At 44.4% G+C, this 14,881-nt stretch overlaps 1 protein-coding gene across 3 annotated transcripts in view; it reads left to right on the top strand.

Moving 5' to 3' along the window:
* Positions 1 to 1,409: 1,409 nt before the first annotated feature.
* The window catches only part of NBAS (NBAS subunit of NRZ tethering complex), a gene marked incomplete at its 5' end in the record, with an annotated part of 190,930 nt that continues 177,458 nt past the window's right edge, over positions 1,410 to 14,881 (top strand). For 2 of the 3 annotated variants that reach the window (XM_082757308.1, XM_082757309.1), the window contains 6 exons: positions 1,451 to 1,562; positions 9,702 to 9,756; positions 10,389 to 10,425; positions 12,137 to 12,214; positions 13,280 to 13,327; positions 14,466 to 14,509. In XM_082757308.1, coding sequence (XP_082613434.1) covers positions 1,461 to 1,562; positions 9,702 to 9,756; positions 10,389 to 10,425; positions 12,137 to 12,214; positions 13,280 to 13,327; positions 14,466 to 14,509 — 364 coding nt within the window. Of the gene's footprint in view, positions 1,563 to 9,701; positions 9,757 to 10,388; positions 10,426 to 12,136; positions 12,215 to 13,279; positions 13,328 to 14,465; positions 14,510 to 14,881 lie in introns of all 3 variants that reach the window. The other variant, XM_082757307.1, reaches the window with a different exon arrangement.

Raw genomic sequence — 14,881 nt, 5'->3', positions numbered from 1 at the left:
GTTGCAGAGAAAAACACAACAGGCATTTTATATCATCTGTATCATGACAGCTTTTCCTTTTAACAATAATTCCTTTGGGAATATCTTAGTTTGATATGCTTCCTTTCTTTCGCTATTCCCTGTATGTTGATCATAATTTTGCCTGGTTTTGGATACATGACAAATCGAATCATTTATAAAGACAAAGATAGGAAAAAATCTACAAAGATGTTACTAAACACCAGTTAAAACTAGAGTATGGGAGCAAAAATGGCAGCTTGTGATTTTATTTAAGCTTTAAGAAAGCTTTATGAAATTGCAGGAAAGAGACTGAAGCCTTAGTTCTTTCACAGTAATTTATAAACATGTTCATCTTTATTTGCCTGAGATAGTGGAACTCTGTGAGTGCAAAAGAAGTTTCTGGGGCTAAAGTATTTAAGATAAGCTCTGTGGAACAGATTTCTGCGTTTATCATTAAAGCCAGAGGAAATTTGTAAGAAATATATAGTTTTTGCTATTTTTTTTATTTGCTTGTTTTTTTTGTTTATTTTTTAATGTTCCGCAAGGGTATAATTAACCCATTTTGCCCTTGACTACATTCTTTACTTCTTTGTAGAATCATAGAATGGGTGGGGTTGGAAGGGACCTTAAATAAATACTACTATGTTAAATCTCGCTATCAGATTTTGGACAAGCAACACCAGGGTGCAGCCCCTGGTATTTTTCCTGGGGTTCCCTCTCTCTCCCTCAGAGAGAAGCACCTCTCCAGAGCCCCCTTCGCAGCAAAGGCTGCAGCAAGCCTGCTCTGGGGAGGCTGCATCTTGAGTACTGTGTTCAGTTTTGGGCCCATCACTACAGGAAGGACATCGAGGTGCTCGAGGGTGTCCAGAGAAGGGCTATGAAGCTGGTGAAGGGCCTGGAACACAAGTCCTGTGAGGAGTGGCTGAGGGCACTGGGGTTGTTTGGTCTTGGAGAAGAGGAGGCTCAGGGGCGACCTTATTGCTCTCTACAGCTACCTGAAAGGAAGGTGTGGGGAGCTGGGGGTCAGCCTCTTCTCACAGGTAACTAGCGATAGGACTAGAGGGAATGGCCTCAAGTTGCATAAGGTGAGGTTCAGGTTGGAAATGAGGAGACATTTCTTCTCAGAAAGTGTGGTCAGGCATTAGAACAGGTTGCCAAGGAGGTGGTGGAGTCACCATCCCCGAGGGTGTTCAAGGAAAGGTTGGACGCGGTGCTTAGGGACATGGTTTAGTGGGTGACATTGGTAGTAGGGGGATGGTTGGACCAGGTGAACTTGGAGGTCTTTTCCAACCCTAACGATTCTGTGAAGGAGCTAAACTCCGCCCGCTCCGCGGAGCCGCCGGGCTCCAGCGGTTTGGGCTCCACCAGCCACCGTCGTCGCTCGGGTGCTGGGCGGGGCCCGGGTGAACATGGCTGCCGCCGCCGCTGCTGGCGGAGAAGGGGCGCGGAGGGCGGCGGGGATGGCGGCCGGGAGCGGGGCGGAGGAGGGCGGCGGGGAGGAGGAGAACGTGCTGTACGACCTGCTGCTCAACGCCGAGTGGCCTCCCGAAACGGAGGTGCAGGTGAGGTGGCCGCCGTGCGGCTGGGGGAGAGAAACCGGCCACGTCAGCGGGTGTGAGGAGGAGGAGGAGGGGGAGGAGGAAGGCGGCCGGGCGGGCGCAGTAACGGGGCGAGCCCCCAGCTCCTGCCCCGTGCCCCGTCACGCTGCCCTGCCCGGCTTTCCGTGGCGCTTCGTTCCTGCTCTCCTCCTGCCATCCCCAGAAGCAGCTGTGCTGACAGCTGTGGAAGCAGTGCGGGTGGAAGTGGGACCGTTGTTAAGGTCGCCTGGCACGAGGCAAATCGGTTCCCTGTCCGGATTTGCAGTATTATAACCGCTGTATTGGACTTTCGGAGGGCTGACTTTGAGCTAACCGCTGTATTGGACTTTCGGAGGGCTGACTTTGAGCTGCTCAGGACACTGGTTGGTGGAGTCCCTTGGGAGGCGGTTCTGAAGGGCAGAGGGGTCCAGGAAGGCTGGGCGCTCTTCAAGAGGGAAGTCTTAATGGCGCAGGAACGGTCTGTTCCCACGTGCCCAAAGACGAGCTGGCGGGGAAGAAGACCGGCCTGGCTCAACAGAGAATTGTGGCTTGATCTTAGGAGGAAAAAGAGGGTTTATAAGCTTTGGAAAAGTGGGCAGGCCACTAAGGAGGACTTTAAAGAAGTAGCGAGGCTGTGCAGGGACAAAATTAGGAAGGCCAAAGCTCATCTGGAGCTCAATCTGGCTACTGCCGTTAAAGATAACAAAAAACGTTTCTATAAATACATCAACACAAAAAGGAGGACTAAGGAGAATCTCCATCCTTTACTGGATGCGGGGGGAAACTTAGTTACAAGAGATGAGGAAAAGGCGGAGGTGCTCAATGCCTTCTTTGCCTCAGTCTTTAGCGGCAATACCGGTTGTTCTCTGGATACTCAGTACCCTGAGCTGGTGGAAGGGGATGGGGAGCAGGATGTGGCCCTCATTATCCATGAAGAACTGGTTGGTGACCTACTACGGCACTTAGATGTGCACAAGTCGATGGGGCCAGATGGGATCCACCCAAGGGTACTGAGGGAACTGGCAGAGGAGCTGGCCAAGCCGCTGTCCATCATTTATCAACAGTCCTGGCTATCGGGGGAGGTCCCAATCGACTGGCGGCTAGCAAACGTGACGCCCATCTACAAGAAGGGCCGGAGGGCTGACCCAGGAAACTACAGGCCTGTCAGTTTGACCTCAGTGCCAGGAAAGCTCATGGAGCAGATCCTCCTGAGAGTCATCATGCAGCACTTGAAGGGGAAGCAGGCGATCAGGCCCAGTCAGCATGGCTTTATGAAAGGCAGGTCATGCCTGACGAACCTGATCTCCTTCTATGACAGAGTGACGCGCTGGGTGGATGAGGGAAAGGCTGTGGATGTGGTCTACCTTGACTTCAGCAAGGCTTTTGACACCGTCTCCCACAGCATTCTCCTCAAGAAACTGGCTGCTCTTGGCTTGGACTGGCGCACGCTTCGTTGGGTTAGAAACTGGCTGGATAGCCGGGCCCAAAGAGTCGTGGTGAATGGAGCCAAGTCCAGTTGGAGGCCAGTCACTAGTGGCGTCCCCCAGGGCTCGGTGCTGGGGCCGGTCCTCTTTAATATCTTCATCGATGATCTGGATGAGGGCATCGAGTGCACCCTCAGTAAGTTCGCAGATGACACCAAGTTAGGTGCGTGTGTCGATCTGCTTGAGGGTAGGAAAGCTCTGCAGGAGGATCTGGATAGGCTGGACCGATGGGCTGAGGTCAACTGCATGAAGTTTAACAAGGCCAAGTGCCGGGTCCTGCACCTGGGGCGCAATAACCCCAAGCAGAGCTACAGGCTGGGAGAGGAATGGTTGGAAAGCTGCCAGGCAGAGAAGGACCTGGGAGTGATGGTGGACAGTCGGCTGAATATGAGCCAGCAGTGTGCTCAGGTGGCCAAGAAGGCCAACGGCATCCTGGCTTGTATTAGGAACAGCGTGACCAGCAGGGCTAGGGAGGTGATCGTCCCCCTGTACTCAGCTCTGGTGAGGCCGCACCTCGAGTACTGTGTTCAGTTTTGGGCCCCTCGCTACAAGAAGGACATCGAGGTGCTTGAGCGGGTGCAGAGAAGGGCGACGAAGCTGGTGAGGGGCCTGGAGAACAAGTCCTACGAGGAGCGGCTGAGGGAGCTGGGCTTGTTCAGCCTGGAGAAGAGGAGGCTCAGGGGCGACCTTATCGCTCTTTTTAGGTACCTCAAGGGAGGCTGTAGCGAGGTGGGGGTTGGCCTGTTCTCCCACGTGCCTGGTGACAGGACGAGGGGGAATGGGTTTAAGTTGAGCCAGGGGAGTTTTAGGCTAGATGTTAGGAAGAACTTCTTCACTGAAAGGGTTGTGAGGCATTGGAACAGGCTGCCCAGGGAAGTGGTGGAGTCACCATCCTTGGAAGTCTTCAAAAGACGTTTAGATGTAGAGCTTAGGGATATGGTTTAGTGGAGGGCTGTTAGCGTTAGGTTGGAGGTTGGACTCGATGACCTTGAGGTCTCTTCCAACCTAGAAATTCTGTGATTCTGTGATTCTGTGACAGAAGGGTTATGTCTGGGTTTTCAGTGATAAGTGAAGAGGGAGGTTTGCATTGCTTTGTGTCTACAAGGCACGCAAATAAATGTCAAAGATTGAAAAATGGAAAACCATTATAAGTTTTAGTGATGTGTTTCCTATTTTTTCTCCATGGATCATTGGAAAAGCTGAGATGTCCATTCATCTTCGTTGTTTTTTCTGTCGTGGGTTGACCTGAGCTGGATGCCACGTGCCCATCACACTGCTCCTTCTCCTCTGCAAGATATGGGGGAGACACTATAATGTCAAATTAATGAGTTGACATAGGGGCAGGGATCTCTCTGACTAGTTGTCTCAGTGGGCAAAACAGATTTGCCTTGGGTAAAACTAGATTAATTCATTCACAATTGATAACGGAGTAGGATGGAGAGAACTAAAAGCATTGTACTTCCACCCTCCTTCTCCCCAGTGTGAGCTTCAGTCTTAGCTCTTCTAGTTCTTTCCTCTGTCCCATGCAGGGCAGGGGAATGGGGACTGCAGTCAGTTTGTAATGCTTTGTCTGCAGCTCTGCTGCTCCTTCCTTCTCACACCCTTCCCCAGTGCAATGTGGCATTCCTCCCATGGGATGCAGTCCTTCATGAACTGCTCCAGCATGCCTCTTTTCCATAGGGTGCAGTCCTTCAGGATCAAACTGTTCTGGCGTGGCTCCTTTCCACAGGCAGCAGTTCCTGCCAGGAGCCTGTGTGGGCTCTGCATGGGCCGCAGCCTCCTCCAGGCCACATCCACCTGCTCCACAGGGGCTCCTCCACGGTCTGCAGCGTGGAGATCTGCTCCATGTGGGACCCATGGGCTGCAGGGAGACAGCCTGCTCCACCAGGGGCCTTTCCACATGCTGCAGGGGAACTGCTGCTGTGTGCCTGGAGCACCTCTTGCCCTCCTTCTGCACTGACCTTGGGGTTTGCAGGGCTGCTTCTCTCACACTTTGTCATCTGTCATTCTCTCAGCTTCAGTTGCACAGCATTTTATTATTATTATTATGTTTTTTTTTTTCCCCTTTCTTCAGTCTGCTTTCCGAGAGGCCCAACCAGCATTGCTCACTGGCTCGACTCTGGCCAACAGCAGGTCCCTTTTGTAGCTGGCTGCAGCTGGCTCTGATCTGACGTGGGGCAGCTGCTGGGCTCTGCTCACCGAGGTCACCCCTGCAGCCTCCCCCATCGCCAAAACCTTGCCATGTAAATCCAATATAAACTTGCTGAGCTAGACTGTATCTAACTCAACTGTTGTCTGATTTGGACATAGAAGTTGCAAGCAATGTGTTTTTTTCATTTTCTTGTATTAGACTTTCAAGTCCAGTGCAGATGTTAATGCATTTACCACAAAAAATATATTATCAAAGTATTTTAACAAGGTCTTATGTTTAATGGGAACCTCTGAACAGAGGAGATATAAAAACATTGCAGGTATTGACTGTATTTCCTCATAGCAAGTTACAATCTTCCACATACATACTTATATGAGGGAACAAACTTTTTTTTGTGATGTTACAGTCTTATGGAGTAACATGTCATTCTTTAGGTGATTGTGACTTGGACTTCATAACGTTTGTTTCTTTAATCAAGGCTTATTCATGTCGCTCAGAAAAAAGTCACAAAAAGATCCCTGCTGTATTTCTTGTAGAACTGTTTGGTTAGGAATGAGTGAAGGAAAGTAGAAAGGGAAAGGAAGTTGAAAGCTGCATTGGGAAATCAAATTAGATTTATTTCTATGCAGTCATCTGGGATCCAAAGCAAGGCCTTAAACCAAACTTTTCTCTATTGATTTTGCTTTATTTTTCTGTTACCTCCTTTGGGGTGATTCATTTTTGATTGCAGAAATTCTGAGCTCTTCTAACTGTAATTACACCCACTGGAAGATTGATCCTGTGATGAAAGTGTAAAGTTCTGTTTAATACAGCAATAGATATTGCATGGATTTTTTTTTTTGTAAGTTGGAACCCCAAATTAGTTTTAATTTTAGTTCTTGTTGTTATTCTCATTTATCTGCATTGCATTTCCTGAGAAGTTTTCTGGGGGAAATTAACACTCATTTGTAAAGAATGAGTGCAAGAAACTGACAATGCCCACAAAGAGACTGATATGGAAATTGAGCAACCTGTAATCAGTGCGATGATATGATTGTGTATAACATGTTTCCTGGGAATCCAGACATACCTAACAAGAATGAAAGGAATTATTGAGTAATTCATCACTGAAAACTGAATGAGACAGTGGTTCTGTGGGGGAGCTTGCAGCAGAGGACTCAAAGAATCATTTGAACCATGGAAGTACAGGTAGATGACTTTTTTACAGTAAACATGTTCTGTCTGTCTTCTTGGCTATATCACTTGATTCTGTGTTTTGGTGACAATGAGGGAAAAAAAAAGTATGTTTTGGCATTCTTTAAAATTCTTTATTTTTTTTCCTTAAACTCAGCATGCTTACAACAAAATCTGAACCGAAGTAGATACCTTGTCAATAAGGAAGCTACTTGGATTTTATTTCAGGAATTCTCTAGGAAAGGCAAACTTGTTCTCCCAGGCAGGAATGAATTAAAAAATAAATACATTTGACAGGGGAATGCATTTACAGATCTGGTAGCCGTTATTGTATCTGGGGTGATTGGACTTACTGCAAAATGTAAAATTCCAGTCTTCAGAGAGTAAGAGTAAATCAGGTTTGTGAAGGGTTAAGGTGTGTGGAATAATAATGCAGTTTAGTCTCAGGAGTGAGCACTAAGAATACTCGGGAGGAAAAAAAATTTGGAGAGTATAGTAATATACATGTATATATAGCAATATCACAGAATCACAGAATTTCTAGGTTGGAAAAGACCTCTAGATCATCGAGTCCAACCTCTGACCTAACACTAACAAGTCCTCCACTAAACCTCTAAGTTCTAACTCACTAAGTTAAGTCACTCTAAACCTCACTAAGCTCTACATCTAAACCTCCAGGGACGGTGACTCCACCACTTCCCTGGGCAGCCCGTTCCAATGCCTCACAACCCTTTCAGTAACGAAGTTCTTCCTAACATCCAACCTAAAACTCCCCTGGCTCAACTTAAGCCCATTCCTCCTCGTCCTGTCACCAGGCACGTGGGAGAACAGACCAACCCCCACCTCGCTACAGCCTCCTTTGAGGTACCTGTAGAGAGCGATAAGGTCGCCCCTGGAGAAAACTCCAGGCTGAACAAGCCCAGCTCCCTCAGCCGCTCCTCATAGGACTTGTTCTCCAGACCCCTCACCAGCTTTGTCGCCCTTCTCTGCACCCGCTCAAGCACCTCCATGTCCTTCTTGTAGCGAGGGGCCCAAAACTGAACACAGTACTCGAGGTGTGGCCTCACCAGAGCTGAGTACAGGGGGACGATCACCTCCCTAGCCCTGCTGGTCACACTGTTCCTGATACAAGCCAGGATGCCGTTGGCCTTCTTGGCCACCTGAGCACACTGCTGGCTCATATCCAGCCGACTATCCACCATCACTCCCAGGTCCTTCTCTGCCTGGCAGCTCTCCAACCATTCCTCTCCCAGCCTGTAGCTCTGCTTGGGGTTATTGCGCCCCAGGTGCAGGACCCGGCACTTGGCCTTGTTGAACTTCATGCAGTTGACCTCAGCCCATCGGTGCAGCCTATCCAGATCCTCCTGCAGAGCTTTCCTACCCTCAAGCAGATCGACACACGCACCTAACTTGGTGTCATCGGCGAACTTACTGAGGGTGCACTCGATGCCCTCGTCCAGATCATCGATGAAGATATTAAAGAGGACCGGCCCCAGCACCGAGCCCTGGGGGACGCCACTAGTGACTGGCCTCCAACTGGACTTGGCTCCATTCACCACGACTCTTTGGGCCCGGCTATCCAGCCAGTTTCTAACCCAACGAAGCGTGCGCCAGTCCAAGCCAAGAGCAGCCAGTTTCTTGAGGAGAATGCTGTGGGAGACGGTGTCAAAAGCCTTGCTGAAGTCAAGGTAGACCACATCCACAGCCTTTCCCTCATCCACCCAGCGCGTCACTCTGTCATAGAAGGAGATCAGGTTCGTCAGGCATGACCTGCCTTTCATAAAGCCATGCTGACTGGGCCTGATCGCCTGCTTCCCCTGCAAGTGCTGCATGATGGCTCTCAGGAGGATCTGCTCCATGAGCTTTCCTGGCACTGAGGTCAAACTGACAGGCCTGTAGTTTCCCGGGTCTGCCCTCCGGCCCTTCTTGTAGATGGGCGTCACGTTTGCTAGCCGCCAGTCGATTGGGACCTCCCCCGATAGCCAGGACTGCTGATAAATGATGGATAGTGGCTTGGCCAGCTCCTCTGCCAGTTCCCTCAGTACCCTTGGGTGGATCCCATCTGGCCCCATCGACTTGTGCACATCTAAGTGCCGTAGCAGGTCACCAACCAGTTCTTCATGGATAATGAGGGCCACATCCTGCTCCCCATCCCCTTCCACCAGCTCAGGGTACTGAGTATCCAGAGAACATCCGGTATTGCCGCTAAAGACTGAGGCAAAGAAGGCATTGAGCACCTCCGCCTTTTCCTCATCTCTTGTAACTAAGTTTCCCCCCGCATCCAGTAAAGGATGGAGATTCTCCTTAGTCCTCCTTTTTGTGTTGATGTATTTATAGAAACGTTTTTTGTTATCTTTAACGGCAGTAGCCAGATTGAGCTCCAGATGAGCTTTGGCCTTCCTAATTTTGTCCCTGCACAGCCTCGCTACTTCTTTAAAGTCCTCCTTAGTGGCCTGCCCACTTTTCCAAAGCTTATAAACCCTCTTTTTCCTCCTAAGATCAAGCCACAATTCTCTGTTGAGCCAGGCCGGTCTTCTTCCCCGCCAGCTCGTCTTTGGGCACGTGGGGACAGACCGTTCCTGCGCCATTAAGACTTCCCTCTTGAAGAGCGCCCAGCCTTCCTGGACCCCTCTGCCCTTCAGAACCGCCTCCCAAGGGACTCCACCAACTAGTGTCCTGAGCAGCTCAAAGTCAGCCCTCCGAAAGTCCAATACAGCGGTTTTACTGGTCCCCTTCCTGGCCTCGCCAAGAATAGTGAACTCCACCATTGCGTGGTCACTCTGCCCGAGACAGCTCCCGACGATCACGTCCTCCACCAGTCCTTCTCTGTTTGTGAAGAGAAGGTCTAGCGGGGCACCTCCCCTGGTAGGTTATATATTGGGATAGTATGTTGAACACCAATTGCTTTGACCTTTTTCTGGGGATTACAGTTCAATCTGGTATTCATTTGGCATAGAAAGAATGATTTGTAATACCTTACAGGAGGCAATGTTGTCTTCTCTCTCTCTTTTTTTTTTTTTTTTTTTTTTTACTACCCATAGAGGAAAGCAAAGTTGAATCGATAGATAATTTGTAGTAAATTTTGTTTATTACAGGTTGGCACTTGCTGAATTTACTTGGTACTATAGCCTGCTTTAGCTTATGTGGCTAAATAACTCACTAAATAAAGTAGCAAGTAATTGAAAATATGTAAGGAACTTCTGGCTAGCAAGCAGCTTACATTCAATCAGTGAATGCTGATTGGATACAGTATGGATGCTATACTTAAGTTAAAATGTGTATCATAGTGTTTGACCGTTATTGTTGTAATTGCAGCCAAGAGGCAACAGAAAACATGGTGCATCGTTTATCATCACTAGAGCAATTACAGGTAAATATGACTTGTTTTTATGCTCAGGACTCATAAGAATCATGTGTAGATTGTTTGTAAAATTTACAGTTTCTGCTCTTTAGGGTGGCTAGTGTAATGGAAATAGAGCAGAAGATGTGTTTTTTGGAAAGATGCTTTCTGATTATCCCTATTACTGTGTTATTTGTATTTCATTTTTGTGGGCTCTCTTGCCTCTTTTAGGTCATTGGGACAAAATAATAAAACATCTAAAAAGTTTGGAAGTCCTGTTGTATTTTGCAAAATGTGTTTTTCTGTGTATCAGTTCTTACAATTGGGCTATTTGCTATTTCGACAATTCTCTGAGGAAGCTTTATGGTATTATGATCATTGCCAATTCAGCTCTTGGTTTATGCATTAGCTGATTTGTGCTTTCCTTAGGCATTTCTCTTAGAAAAAATCAATACTCATCTCTGATTTTTTTTTTAGATTTGACATTTGCATTTACTTTAATATAAGGATTCATTGACCAAGTGTAGAGGCTTTTTCCCTGTGCAACATTTTGTTTTGTGAGAACTTCTAAAATTCTATGTAAAGCTGAATTCTATGTATAGCTGAAGAGTGTTTTAAAATAGCTAGAGATTTAATTTTTGCTTGCTTATTAATTTTTGTAGGTCCTGCATTGTTTCTGCTTCGATATATCTGGTACAGGTAGGTTTGAAAATAATGTTTAATCTTTTTATTTGGTAATATTTTGATACCTTTTTTTGATATAAAGTTATTGTTAATGACAGTAAAACTGAACACTGCTTAGAACACTGTCTTTTCATCAACTGAGGCTGAAACCACTTGAGTTGCAGCTGAAGCCTATCTAGAAAAAATAAGTAGTGTATGCTAGTTTAACTTTTTGGTTTTATAAGAAGACTAAGTAAACGAGCAGTTGGAACATCCTATTTCTCAAAACATTTGTTTTTCCTCTCCACTCCCAGTTGAGATACTGCAAGTGAAGCTGTTTTCTTTTAAGCCTCAACGACAGGTATGATGGCATGGCAGGGTTTGCTTCTGTTGAGGTTATAATTTGTACTATTATTATTTTTTTTAACAATTCAAGCTGTTGTATAAAATGCTGTGTAAGTAATTGTGATTCAGAAAAATGATCCCTGAAACATACTGGATAAATACTGTGTTCCTGGAGAATTTCATCTCTATGATTATACCACTCTGTTGATGCCCTTTGCGTGTTTGAAGATATCAGTTCTCCCTTTTTAGAGGTATTCTGTTATTTTTAGGGTATGAAAATGGACTATGGTGTTGCTCACTGTGAAACAGTACTCTAGTTTAGGCCAGCAGTCGTTGCTGTTTTCCCTATTTCACAGAATCACAGAATTTCTAGGTTGGAAGAGACCTCAAGATCATCAAGTCCAACCTCTGACCTAACGCTAACAGTCCCCACTAAACCATTTCCCTAAGCTCTACATCTAAACGTCTTTTGAAGACTTCCAGGGATGGTGACTCCACCACTTCCCTGGGCAGCCTGTTCCAATGAATTCGAATTTCTGGTGTTCTACTTTATTTTGTGCCTCTTTTGTGTGTGTTTATGGGCTCCATGCCATCATACAAGCCTGGTTTTAAGGATTCAGTTGCAAACAGAATGACCTTACTTAATTTTCTATATACTGGTAGTCATACTGACGGTCTGTTTTCTAGCATTTAAAATTGATTCTAGCTGCCATTTTCATATATTTATAAAATATGTTCAGGAAGAAAGGAGAAAAAAAAACAACACAGATGAATATCAAACTCAGACCAGGTTCCTTACGGTCCAGCTAGGTATTGAAAATGTTTAAGGATGGAGATCCCAGAGCTTCTGGACAACTTCTTCCAGAGCACATCTGTATTTATGGTGAAGAATCTTTTTCCTTATGTCAGCTTGGAATCTCCTCTGTTTTAAACTCATCATCATTTCTTGTGCTCCTGCCATGCACCTCAGTGGCTCTCCTTGGAACCTTGTAGGTTCCAGAGGGCTTTGGTTAGCTTTGTCTGAAGCCTTCACTTCTCCAGGCTACACTTCCCTCACCCTGTCCTTGTAGGGCAAGTGCTCCAGTCCTTGGACCATCTTGGTAGCACACTGGTATATTGGTGTCCTTGCAGTAGGGTACCCCAAACTGACTGCTGACCAGAGTCTGAAGAATGATGAGTAAATAATCAGTTCCCTTAAAATGTGGCTATGATTCTGTTAATTCAAATGAGGATGCTTTTAACCTTTGCTATTAGCAGGGTGCATTACTGATTCACATTTAGTTGCTAAAACTTCCCAGGTGATTGGCTGTCTTAAAGCTAAGTCACCTGGCGTGTATATCTCAGGTACTGATAGGTGTATGTTCTGATTTGGGCTAATATATATATATATTTTTTTTTTCAGCCCTGCAAAGTTTTCTCTGCCAAATGGACTGGTTCGTCTAGTTAATAAGCAGATAAACTGGCAGCTAGTACTTGCAAGGTAACCAGCTTATGTATTTATATGCTTTCAGTATTTGGTAATAGCGAATGTATTAACACTCTCTGCCCTGCCCACACTGATAGCAATGTTGAATTAATAATGTGCTAAAGTAATGTTACTCTTCTTGGTCAAGAGAACTACAGGAGGCATTCAGAGGTAGCTTTGGGAAAGAAAGGTCAGTCTTCAGGGGCTTCCACAGCATTTCCCTTTTAAGGCATCTTTCATGCATGTCTGTATGTACTTTTAGCATTTTAGCAAAAGTAGCTTGCAGTTTAATCCTTCTGCTGGGATTGTATTCAGAACTTGAGTTTGATCAGCTAAAGACCTGTAACTTACAGGATATGTAGTATAAATTGTTTATTTTAAAATTTGTGGAAAGTGATGTATACCCTCATGCTGTCTGCTCTTGTTTTTTGAGGGAAGAAATAAGAATTCCAAGGCTAGAGACAGCTGTTCCAAAGTAATTTTAGCAGCATCATTGAAACCACTGGCTTTCAAAAGTAAGCATAAACATGTACAGAAACAATAAACTAAAATATTCCATACTACTTTCATATCACTAAATATGATCAGTGGCTTATCAAGAGTTCTGTAAAGAAAGAGATGGTGATTCTGTGAGGGTAGTGGTGATCCTTTTGATGTGTGACATGCCAGCTGCAATGTTGTATGTTAAGTACAAAGATGGGAGGCCTGCTGCTAAGGAGATGACCTGACTTACTGAAGTATGATGGCTCTGTATTCCAGATAAAGTGATACATAGTCTTGCTGGTATAAACCTATCCATAAACAACATCTGATTTTGACTTCCCCAGCAGTACGATTTTTAGACACTGCTTCTGTTTTCTTAGTGCTGCTGTTAAAGAATGTGACAGATATGTTTTGGTGACATGAGGGGACTTCTATTAAAACTTCTATTAACACTTTTTTTGTATAAAAATTGATATTTTATCTTTCATAACAAATTGGGACATTTATATTTAACCATGCAGAAAAGTGCATGGAGCTCTGATCCATATTCTGAAAGGACTGGATGAAGAACTGAATGCCTTTGTTTTCCTTTTTCAGCAATGGTAAACTGTTGGCAGTTGTGCAAGACCAATGTATAGAAATCAGGTAACTTATGATTATGTGTTGGTTCATAACCACAGTTGTAGAGTTATGAGAGAGTGTTTTTAGTGACTTGTTAACCATAGTTTTAAATGCTTTTTTATTATTTGAAAATGCTAGATATATTCTGAAATTAATCTATGGGATAATCTTAAAATGTGTTATCACTTAGAAAGCAAAAACCTTCTATTTCTTCTTAGGTCTTTCCCACTCACAATTTTAAAAACAATTCATACCCAAACAACAATTATAAATGCTATGGATAAATGTATATAAATACTTACCTGTATTTCCCTCCATGTTGGATGTGTTTATGTGTGTGTTTTTTTTCCATTTTTTTTAAGATGTGAAAGAAAAGCAAGGTCGTTCAAACTACTAAACTCCAATTCACGGTCTTTCTAACCTTTGCCTTTCCATCCCCCCTTAAAGTGAGAAGAAGTGAGACAAGGAGCTAGTATTACACTTCTCTGTAGAATAGCTGGCATGTATAGTACTTCACCTTATTTTACAAGTGATATGAATTGCCATAAAGACTCGCATTTTCATTTTTCCTTCTGTTCTCTAACAACAAGCTTTCCTTTGCCAGTTCAAGAACACATTTAGCAGTAGAACAGATCTTGATTGAGTATGTTTACTTGCTTCACAAAAATCCATTTGCTAGAAGGTCAGACCTTCCATTTATATGTAAAAGAAGCAAGTGTATGAAAATTGTTCAATCACAAGTGATGCGAACACCATAAATGTCAGCTTATAAACTATAGAATAAATCTTGTGTTTCAACTGTATTAATGTAACTATATTCTTACATTGTTTCTAAATTGTAACTTAGAGAATACTGACTAGTTTAAGGAAAAAAAAACTTACACAGCATTTCAGCACTTCAGCATGAATTTTGAACAACATTACTGCTAAATAGGGGATATTATTTTTCATGGGTTATATGGAGGGTTTCTAAAATACTATTGTTACCGAGACGAGATGCCTAAGGGTGAAGGCTGATATCTGTCTTTTTGAACAAGTAGTCAAATACATTCAGGCTTTTGGATTGTGCGCTTAAAGTATTTTTATAGCTCTTAGTTTATTCTGGAAAATTGAATAAGTGAATGTGTGTGTGTAGTCTAAATCCATGTATCTTACTCTGCAGGTCTGCAAAAGATGACTTTGGATCCATAGTTGGAAAATGCCAAGGTAATATGGCAACCTTTATAAAGTTTATGCAGTTGATGTGGTTGTTGTTATTTATTCATGTGTTGCTAAGTGCTGGTACTGGTTTATTAACTTCTTCAAAGTATTGTGAGTAGTCTTAATATTTTTGCTATGTGATTAGCTCCATTTTTCCCCCCACTGATTCTTTTCACATTGATTAACATACGGAATCTGAAATGAACTGATAGTGAAATGAATGGATTTTGAAGGCATAGTGGGTGTTGGAGCCTTTCTTTTTCATGTTCATTTTTGTTTTCTTTTTAGAAGGTAAGTTTATAATGATGACAGGAATTATGCAATTGTTGATGCAGATGTCTTTTTTTAGATTTTGTTTAAGGGATTATAGTTCTCTTT

The sequence above is a fragment of the Aythya marila genome, assembly GCF_965140915.1.
Source record: "Aythya marila genome assembly, chromosome: 3".
Taxonomy (NCBI): domain Eukaryota; kingdom Metazoa; phylum Chordata; class Aves; order Anseriformes; family Anatidae; genus Aythya; species Aythya marila.
This window is presented reverse-complemented; position numbering and strand designations above follow the sequence as displayed.